Source organism: Aethina tumida, chromosome 3 (assembly GCF_024364675.1).
Source record: "Aethina tumida isolate Nest 87 chromosome 3, icAetTumi1.1, whole genome shotgun sequence".
NCBI lineage: Eukaryota > Metazoa > Arthropoda > Insecta > Coleoptera > Nitidulidae > Aethina > Aethina tumida.
Genome location: NC_065437.1, coordinates 21,131,539 through 21,143,223, shown reverse-complemented (window position 1 = coordinate 21,143,223; position 11,685 = coordinate 21,131,539). Strand labels below are relative to the sequence as shown.

General features: G+C 30.0%; 1 protein-coding gene across 1 annotated transcript; it reads left to right on the top strand.

Moving 5' to 3' along the window:
* Positions 1–8,242: 8,242 nt before the first annotated feature.
* Positions 8,243–11,644, top strand: LOC109609056 (uncharacterized). Its single transcript, XM_020025675.2, has 10 exons — positions 8,243–8,425; positions 8,482–8,758; positions 8,806–9,147; positions 9,318–9,424; positions 9,541–9,762; positions 9,818–10,027; positions 10,075–10,383; positions 10,443–11,072; positions 11,127–11,282; positions 11,344–11,644. Exons 1-10 carry the CDS (start codon positions 8,351–8,353, stop codon positions 11,521–11,523), a joined length of 2,508 nt encoding a protein of 835 aa, XP_019881234.2. The 5' UTR covers positions 8,243–8,350; the 3' UTR covers positions 11,524–11,644.
* The last annotated feature ends 41 nt before the right edge of the window (positions 11,645–11,685 follow it).

The window sequence follows — 11,685 nt, the reverse complement described above, 5'->3', positions numbered from 1 at the left end:
TTATCATCAAAACTACAAGAGGAGCGCAAAAATGAATTGTAAAAGGATATTAAATGATAATTTAATTCTTTAATTAATTAAAATACAAATTCTAAAATATAAAACTAACGTGACACTAAATTTGGAAAAACTGACTAATTAAAAAATATTTAACATTAGTTATGTATTTTGTTCTTTGACAATTACTTTAAAAAATCCATCAGGTTTCAAAAATGTTTACTAGCAAAATTGAATGTATCACTAAACAAACATGTACTTGCATCTCTCTGACAAGTTTTTTGAAAAGCCACATTTTCCTGCCATTTCATTTTCACACAGAAATTCCAATGAATACTTTAAAGCATTGGATGCATTGAAATGGATTAGAATCAAACTTCAAAAGCAAAAATAACGTGTGTAGATTTTTTATAATTGAGATGTCACAGAAACAAAAAGTATTTGTGTTTTGTAACAAAATAGGGCAGAAAAAATAAAAATTTGTAAACTAGTTTGATTAATTAGTAATTAATGTAAAAACTGGAAGTTTTATAAATAATAAAAATATTTCTCTTAATATACAAAAAATAATATAATAATAATGCCACAAAAATATTTGAATGTGCTATTTCTTTGACCAAACAAATCAGGCTAAAATTTTTAGTTTAGAAAAAAAATATATATATTAAAATATATTTCATATGGACTAAATTTGATTTAAATTAAATTTATAAAGTATTTTACAAAATGTTTAGTTTTAAAATATGTGCAATATCTTTAGTCACCATTGTATGTTTTTGAAGTAAACATTTATCAGAAACAAATTTTTTATTGCATCAGAATTAGTTTTTAATGAAAATGAATTTCATTTCATTAAACTTTTGTTGCTTTTTCCTCAAAATGTAGTTTTGAAATAACTAAAAAAAATAAAATATAAATAGATTGATTGATTTATAGTTAAGTATGACTTAAAGTGTATTTGAGATTGTCCATGTCAATGAATAAATAAATTTATTATAATATTAATTACCATTGAATATAATTCTCAAATAGTTTGTAACATCGATATTACTTTATAAACTTTAAACCATCCATTATAATATTATGTTTTGTATAACTTGTGATACATACCTAGATTAAAATGTAAAATAAACAGCCTCATACCATCTAAATTGAATAACAAATATATTAATACACAATTCATTTCGTACGTTTAGCTAGTTAATAAAATATGTCAATGACGATTTAAATTAGTTGACAATTTTAATACTGTATAATAACACGCCAGAGTTTATAATAATAGTCCAGAGTTTATTCATCAAAGGAATTTAACTAATGGAACCTGCCTGAGTGTGAGTTATAATAAATTGAAACTAAATCCCGGAATTACATTTGCTCGGACGTGTTGCGCGTAATTATTTCAATAAATTATGGACCTCATCAAGTGAAAAACACTATTTTCACGTCCGTCAAGTAAGCTCTGCTTTTGACAACCGCTTTCAATTGTCAAAGCGTTTTCGGCTACAATTTCCCGGGGAATTTGTTTAGGCATGGATTATGCGGTTACCCTATAAATCAATTACCAGGCCAATAAATTATTTATCGACATCGCCATTGGTATACATTGGTTTAATTAATTGTTTTAAGTAGGAGGAAACGAATGAGGTGTGAAAGAGTTTTTATTGAAATCTATAAATAAAGTGAATGATAGGAAAGTAATTTTTTTTCAATTTATAATTACTTCTTTGAATATCATTGCCAAAGAGAGCTTTACTTTGATAATATACGTAGAGAAATATGGTAAAACTGACGCATTATAACTTGTTAAACAGAATCAACGAACCATTCCATCTCACCTGTAACACAATCTTATACTGCCCACAATATAATTATCACTTTTATAAACTATACTCATGTTATGTATTTTATTTTATATGAGTCCTAATTACTCATATAAAAAACTTTGTACTTTAAAATTTAAATTACCTACTTACAGCTGTAAGAGTCCTTCCATAAATAGAATTTATAAACATAGTAATAATCTTCTTAAAATGCATCTACTTTTTAATAATCTATATTGATGATGGGGTTCGTATAACTTCTGACGTTTTTGACTGGCTTACGCGGAAGTTCTTTAAATATAAAAGCTTTAAAGTGGTTTTAAACAGTGTTTTTGAAATCTGTCATGTAGCATTAACCTGAATCATTAGTCCGCTAGTCTTGCGAAAATTCCAAGGGAAATTTGTTTTTGGCGCTCCTTCAAAATTAAAGTTCATTAATTATTGAATACGTCTAATTTAAAATGTAATTCCGGTAAAATTCAAGAGGTTTGTGGATATGAAAAGCGGTTGTATTGAATGTGCTCCCATAATGTAAATTTTTCCCTATTTCGAGTGAAATATCCTGTTCACTGATATAGTTTGATGGATGACTGGACACAAATAGAATGAATATAAATTTGAATTTTAATAGTATCACATCAATATCAATAAAACTTGTCTGACATTAAATAAAATTATGAGAAACACGTCAATTCGATATTTCCAACGGATTTCATATAAATTTTAAATTGTGTATAGATATAAACGCCTATTCATTTTTATGTGAATTAAGCTACAACATCTTTTTAAATTCTTTGGATATAAATTCAGTAATTTTCAATATTATCAATATTATTTACTGTTGTAATTCTTTTAAAAAAAGAAACCTAAAATACCAACAGTTGTTATACTAAATCACAATGAAATATAATTTAGGGCGCATAGTTTGTTTGCACAATATAACTTTGCAAGTGAGATTTATCAGTGTCAACCTATACAAACTATTTGACAAGAGTTAATTTACATTGAATGGAGCCGAGCATATTGAATATTCGGCAAACAAAAGAAAATAATATAACTAACATGTTTACGTAATGTGTTGTCTATACTGAGTTATTTATTCTGTATTGTCTATAGACGAAGTCGCCCTTTGCAAAATTTATATATTATCATAACAACAATATGGTTGAAACTGAAGTGAACTCAACATAAAGGGTTCGAGTTACACATTGTTAAAATCTTAAGATATCGATAGCGACATTATTTCTCAAATTTCGTATTGAATTTATTTTATATCACAATATAATATTATAAATTATTTTGAAATCAAATATTTACGATTTAAAAAAATATAAATTAAGTACTTTAAGTACTTCAAATTGAATTAATATTAAATGAGTCAAACAATTATAACAAATTTGTATTTAAAATGATATTTGGCCTTTATAAATCATAAAAAGAGACTGAAGTATTTTTCCACTAAATTTTTCAATCCAACTTTAGCAAACTTTTCTGTTACTTACTTTCCAGGTACCAGACAACGTCTTATCGAACTGTTTTTTAATGAACCAGTTGGAACTTCAATAATTAAATTCGAAATTCACTTAAATGAAATTTTCAGTTTACATTTTTTATTTGGATCCGTATTTATTAATCAGCGAATTTATAAAAGTTTTTAAAATATGATATAACGAAACTTTACAGGATCATTTATTGTTCCCGTAATAATTTAACTTAAATATTAAATAATTGGTACAACTGCAGAGTCTCTCCAGGAAATGTAAATTAAGCTCGTTAAATGACAAAAAGGAATAAAAAATTAAAATGTAATTAGAAAGAAAATCAATATATTTTATTATTTTACAATATATAACAAATACATGATCAAAATTATAACACTAATATCAAAATAAATTGTGATAACTACAACGATGGTAATTATTATAGAAACTTTTGCTAAAGTAAATGTTATACATTTTAGACATAAATCTTTTATTTAATGTGAACTGTTGAAATAATATTAGTCCATTATTGTTGTTTTTACAGTGTTATAAAAACTAGTATATTCTATAACATATTATTTTATTTACTTTTTATTTTTAATTTGTATATTTTTTAATTGAGTTGGACATAAATATAGCAACCTTAATTTTGAAAGTGATTTTTCGTGATTAAATCTATATTACTTAATTTGACATTAACACTTTGTATAATACTCTTTTTGTTTTTTAATTTTGGCCCATCTTCGTGGCACAGACTCCATTTTTCGAATATACGATAAATGTAAATTCCTCCAAGTTTCTTGAATTCGAATTTAGTTATAATCCTCATGTTTTTATAGGATTGATTTCTTCAATATACGAAAACAAATTATTATTTAATATATCCCCGTACATAAATCAGTCTAAAAGGGCCTACGCTCGAAGAATTGAAGCATCTCCATAGCATAATTGAACCACCCTTTAAGATATTTAACATAAGCAGAACCATGATTTTGTGTGAAAACCAATGAATGTGATCTTAAGCAAGTCAAAATTGGACCCTCACATCAAGTCTCAATTTCCTCCAGATCAGATTTAATTTCTGTTCACGATAAGATCTATCAAGTTTTTCGAATTATCACTGGGCCAGTTTCTTCCTTTTTCTTCTTGTGCCGTAAAGTCTTAACCATCTCTTCTTGTTTCTCTCAATTTTGGTGATTCTTGGTTATAATGTTTCTTACAGTTTTACTTTGTCCGGTGCTTAAATAAATAATTATAATAAACAAGGAACCTTACGGTAAATAATTGATTTAAATTGCTATAATTTTGTCCATTAGAATATAAAGAATTACGGAATTTTTTAAAGAATAAAATTAGAATGACCAATTGCATAGTAGACACAACAATAACAGAAAAAACAATAAATATTGGCTGTACTGGCATCGATTCCAGGTAATACAGCTCATATTTTTTATATATTATATAAGTTATTTTAATTATGGTCACTAGTGTATTTCATAATTTAATAAGTTCCAGAGTGATTTCTATTTGGTTAATCGTATTACAGGCTTACCACTATTCATTAATTATCTAATTTATAGTTGAAATTTACAAGATCGTTCAATGTTCTCGTAATAAGTTAACTTAAATATTAAATAACTCGTCTAAACGCAAAGCCTCTTCAGACAATTTTAATGAAGCTCCTCAAAAGAGTAAAAGAAATTAAGGATTAGAAAGAAAAGTACAAAATGTAATAAATATATGTTCAAAACTAATATTAAAATATTTCATAATTGAATCAAAAAGGAAATTGTTTAGTTCTAAAGTACAAGAATAATTTGTATTTGGGTAGTCATTTAGCCGACTTGCCCAGAATACAACCTCCTAATCTAAAATAGAGAGATAAATCGATGTGGAACCGAAATGATTATCATGTCATATGCATTATCCCAATTTGGTCGACCAAATATTGTCTGGTTCGTTTAATCCCCTTTCGGCTTTGACCGAAAGCCCGCACTATCCTCTTCACGTGACCGACCCTTGCATATTTGCCGTCACAATAAACATTTATCCGACAGAAACAAAATCGAAATAGTTGAATATTAATTACGGCAAACAATACAGCGCGGGTCATACGGCAACAAAAAGGAATGATAGGTCGTGTTTGCCAAACAGATAGGTAGTCGTGTACGCAAGGTCGAAATTCAATTTCCCTGAATTAGTTCTGTTTGAATAGAGAATCTATCATGTATAACGGGGAATGAACATCGAATATCAATTCTGTTTTGTTGAATCTCAAGATAGACGTTTACATTTCATTCGGTTTGCCATTCAGTTTTTCAAATTCGATTACCGGCACCTTCCGTTGTTACTGTGGTCAATTGGAAAAGTATATTTAGATTATTCAATTATTAACACACCATTATGTTAGATTTAAAATAAATTGCGTCGAAAAACTAAAAATCAACAATAGAGTAAAACCATTTTCACCGAGGTGTTCCTCTGAACTATCAAGGGTTCATCGAATGTGTAAACTGTGACAGAGAAAATAAATGCAATAATAACCGATCAATTAAACCGGCCTTTGAAACATCACATGTTTGAAGTGTTAGGACCCAAGTGAATTGTAGCGATGAAATTCGTGTTGTTTATAATTCCGAGTATATTTAAGCGATAAGCAAACCGATTTAACCATGCCCGACTAGTCAAAGCGGTAACCTTTTTATTTGAATAATCGCGAAACGAATCGATGCCGTAACATGCCTACTAAAAATAATAGAGTCTCTCATGTGTATTTGAGATTGTTCTACATCGCTACGGCCACCTCATGTGGTAAATTTAACCCGTCAACTTGGTATCTGCAATGGAGTGTTCAGCCCTTAGATAACACAGCTCGTCGATATCTTGTTTCTAGATTTCTCAATAATAACACTACAGATAACTTTGTTGCCTTGCCCCATTCACTGCAGATTTTTGATATATCCGATGTGCCATCAGTTCTTTCTGTATCGGATATTATGTAAATATTCAGAGGGATTTGATGATTTATGAATTGTTCTTCAATAAATCTTAACAATAAACTGCTTTTCAGTTAAGAAGTTTCTTATTATGGACGGATAACCCTTGAAAAGCTACAATATTATTATATAACAAGGAGATCATTAAAAACTACTACAAAAACTTCAGATCAGTAATATATTCATTTAAAAAGCATTCTATACCATCGTCAGTTAAACGAATAACTTCTAAAAAAATGAAATACACTTTTCATAAACAGACCGAACATAATCTTTTAATATTACTATAAACACTTCAAAAACATTTAGATCAATAATACATTCCCCCGAAGAGAGTTCTATTTCAAATTTCAATTAAGACATACCTTAATTCCACAAAATAATTAACCCGCATTCTGTTCATTAACAGATATGTTTGGAACATATTCAAGTGCGCCATAGTGCACTTTATCGTGAATCGATGACCATAGGCGAATTCCACTTTTCCACTCTTAGACACCACTTCAATAACGTTAACATCTGCATACATATTTAATTTTTAATAAAACACATTCAAACTTCTAATTAATTTGCCCCTTAACTCAAATCTACCTTTGAAACTACGCCAAACAGCCGCATAAACAATAACCCAAGGGAATAGTTACCCCCGATTGAATTCGAGTCGCGCATCGAACGAAGGAAATCGGCCATGCGAGAGGCGGCCCATTTCGTAGACAGTTCACTTGTCAAAGAATTCGTTTTGTACACAAATATTAGTCGAACACGATATGAGAAGACACATGTTTTGGGACCGGAGGCGACCTTTGCCCGTCCTTTCTACATTCTCGCCCATTCAAGCGGTCTTTGGTCCGGTTCTGTTAGTTCAGGCGTTATCGGTTCCTGCAAGCGCTTTATTTTCGCATTTTACGTTCTGGTTACACATGAGGTGAGCCATATTTGCTATATTATGTGTTTTCAATACACACAACGCACACCAAACACTCCAGTTCATATTTATAAACATTCGGATATCCTCTTGTTGGACGAATCCTTTGAATGCACTGATAATTCTGACTGATAACTTACTTTCTAAATATTGAAGTGTGTAATCATCATAATAATAACGTTCATAAACAAAAATAATAATATACGTCGAACTGCAATGGTATGCAATAAATTATTCCGTACTTCATATATGACACATAAATGGGCATTTCACTTTCAATAATGATGAGCCGAGGTTAAAGTTCCATCGCCCCTACCTCTCAAAAAAGTTTTTCGATAAAGTCCTCTTCAAATATTTGCCGGTTCGGCCTGATTTGTTCGGTAAAATGTAGACTGCATCAGAAACGGATATAAGTTTTCTAGTGGGGGCTCATTTTTTTATGTAATTCAATAATGAGTTTTCGAACTAGAACGCTCCACGGTTTCCATTACTTCACCTATCCTTATTGGTCAATGGCAGTTTGATAGTATTTTCAAATTAAAGACGAGTTAATAATAGTATATTCAGCTGCGACCTTAGTTTAGATAAAATAATAATTTTATTTGTAAATAGTTTTGTTTTAGTTTCATAGAAACCAAGCGAAATTATACTTGAACCTTCGATTCTCCATTGTCAAGTGATTATCCGTAAATGAGGTCAAGAGCCTCTGGAAACTCTCTTAGGAAAGAAATTGATATCAAATATCTGCCCATCGTTAGAATAACAATCTTCTACAAAATCAAAAAATGATTACATCTTAAGTCTATTTGATATGTCCCATCAACTATGTTGGCTGAATGCAATGAAAACCTGAGATTGTAAAGAAATAATATAATGAAAATATAGTTAGTTAAAAGTAAGTAAAAAGTATCTTTTAAAATCATATGATTACTAAATATATTTCATAAAATATAAGGTGTTAATTTTTATTAGTTAATTTGCCCAATAATATATTATTATTATATTGTGTTACATTACAGAGATTTGAATTTGGCGCCGTTGCTATGGAAACTACCCGTGTTGATGTTTTGTCGATAGTTCAAAATCTGAATCTTAAAATCAGCTAAAAACTGAAAAACAAATTTATTCAAAATGGAAGTAATGGAAGACGGAAATTTGATGGATAAGGTTCACATTTTGATACAACGTGACATGGAATATTATACGGTATTATTGTTAGCACTCATTATAACCTCAAAAACAATATAATCATTGAATTTTAGAATAAACAAACAATTTTGCAAGTTACTATTTGTCCTGGTGTTATTGGTGGCAGACTAGATTTTCCGAGATCAGCATCTTTTGCTTCAATGAAGCTTGTTTTATGGTGGGAAGAAGAATATGTGGCAGCTTATCGAAAGCCCTCAGGATTTTTACAAAAACAAGATGATTTATCAAATGAAGAGAATAATTCTGGTTTTGGTTGTGGAGGCATTGTTAAGGCTTCAGATCCCGTTAAATTTGTTTCTCTAATTAGTAAATCTGCTGATCAATTATTAGGTATTTTTTTAACATTATCTGACTGTAAACTATCAATTTTATTTAAGATCATCTTCATATTCTTACACAAGAAGCTCTTGATCATGCTGACTTGACTGTACTAACAGGAACTATTGGTGCCACAGCTTTATTAAAAAATTGCTTGTGGTTTTATATACAATCGATTAATGATAACAAGAACAGTCAAACAGAACAGTTGCAAACAGGGTATAAAAAATATCATGAAATGTGTGAAGCTTTGGCAGAGAGACTGCTGGATTTACATTGTCGATTATTGTCACTGTATATATTACAAGATGCAGAATGTTTAGACTGGGAAAACAATAAACCTTTTAGTGAATCAGAAAGAGGATCTTACATAATTCAAATGTGGTGGTTATATATGCAAGGTAAAAATAATATTTGGATTAGACAATAGCAAAAATTTTTAATAGTTTATTTTACAATAAACATGGTTATAATTCTTTGATAATTGATTGATAACAATAAATAAATGCCCATACAAGAATATAGAAAAACTTCTTGTAATCACATGCATTTTTGTTTTCTTTGCTTTAAGGAACTAAAGATGATTTATGGAATACTGTGCCACCCAAAATGGCGCAAAGAATATTTTCTGGAATGTTAAATGAATCATTAACAATTTTAACAGTCAGATATACTCAGGTAACATTAGACAATAGAAAACACGTTAATGGCCAAACTGCACTGAGATATAATGCAAGGGAATTAATTTATTCAAATTTATAATGAAAAATTGAGTATAACTAAATGTTTTCCAGAGTACTCCTTCAGAAGAACGTAGTCAGTTATTAATAGTTGATTTAAGTAATTTATTATTATGTGTTGCACAACTTCTCCCAGCAATTTGTGATACAGGGGAGGAATTATTGGGATTTTCATTAAACACTAAGAGTAAAATCTTGAGAGATGTACACACAAAATGTCAGCAATTACTGAATTGTCTCATATTAAGAGGAGCACCATTAGATACTTTATATAAGGTTCTAAGTCAATGTGATGGTATAAATAAATATATTATAAATATACTTTTGGTAGACTTTCAGAAATGGTAAAGAAAATGTCGAAATATTTAAGTCTAGAAATAATGGCCCTTTGCCTTGGATAATATTTGCGCTCCCAAATGTATTTCAACAACCACCTAAAAACATTACCGCAATGACAGCAATTTCTTCAGAAATAGCAATAGCTTTGGAGCTAATGGTTTTGTTGGCACAACCTCAACCAAACTGGGCCCTATTACTCAAAGTACTGAATTTAATGCTCTTCTTGTCATCAGTGGTTCTTTGTATTAGGTTTTAGGTATGCGCAATTGTAAGGTTTTGAAGCTAATTCTGGACTATTCCTTGAAGATAAATACAACAGAGGTTCAAAAAACTGTCTCAAAGATTGAATCATGCGGTTCATTCTTGTGTAACAGTGATGGTATTTGTAAAAGTGCAGATATGTCGACTATAATTATGAACCCCAGTCACTACTATGATTTAATAATGTCAACAATAAACGTGCTTCTTCATATTGGCAATAACACCGATTTTTCCGACATAATGCTTTCCTCTGTTATTAAAACTGAAAACTGGTCCAAGTGCTTTGAAAGAAGACATGTTAGTATTTATTTTATCCAAAAAATATAATGCAACAGGATATTTTGAATTTCTTACAGGTATGGAATCAGATTCGACCAGCGTGGTACGAAGCAATACTTAATCTGGCTTCACCCATGCTACCAACAATTTGTGATATTGTAATAAACGCAGCGAAAACTGGTGCGAGCATGTATCAGGCTATGTCTATCATAGTTACTTGTTTTAGTCAATTTTGGGATTGTACGCATCCCGCTTTGACAAAAATAGCGTTGCTTATACAAGATTTATTGCCCGCTAATACTGTTCCTTTACACCACTCATCTGTCGTACAGATTCTGGTCAGTGCGCTTTATACTGCGTTACTTCAGAAGAGTGAAGACACCAAAAAAGAAGTAAAGTTCAAAGAGGAAGGGGAAGAGATATCTGAACCTCAAACTTCGATTCAAAAGAATTCAATAACAAGTTTCGATGCCACATTAAATTCTGATCAGTCCGTGGCTCTCGCAATAGCAGAGTCTCTTTGTAGCATAGATGAAGATAATAAGCACACGGATCAAATTGACGATTTTTTGCAACAGGTCAAAGATAATCAGGACAATTTTGACTTTGAATCAAGTGGAGCCGCTAGGGTTGAGGGGACCCTTCAAATGACGGAGGTTTTAGTTAGTAATTTACTGCTCACATCATATGGCAAACAGAGTTTAAAGGTTTTTTATTAGTTTTTAATATAAAATTATAAATGTAATTTCGGTGATTTTTAGTCTTTGCATCATTTCATAAAAAGCAATAGTGAATGGATATATCAACAACTTAAGGTCAGTGAAAATACTGAAGATTATGCTCCTAATAAAGTAAAACCATTGAGCAAACCTCTTCTTCACACCATGTTTCACATTGGTTACAGACAGTTTGATCAGGTAAAAGCTGAATAGGTTTCCAAAAGAAAAATGTAAAATATATTTTTTTACTAATTTCTAGTTATTAGTTGGAAATTGGGAACCTCATTGGCAATCATTACTGCAAACACCGTCAGGACTGAGTCCTGAAAGTTCATGGTATCAAATCTCACAACGATGGGAATTTCGAGATGTAACATCAACCAAATTATCCGCCCATGACGTCCAGATTATTACAAAAATAACGTCGTTGTTTAAATAAAATGTTTTGTTATAATTAGTAATTAAGTACACAAATATTGATAAATACTTGTAGGTTTCTAAATTATTATTTTTTAAAATGTGTTTTAGTATTTATTTGAAACATTAAACACACCTAAGTATTTCCGTTTTTATAGAATCGTAATAATAATATTATAATATA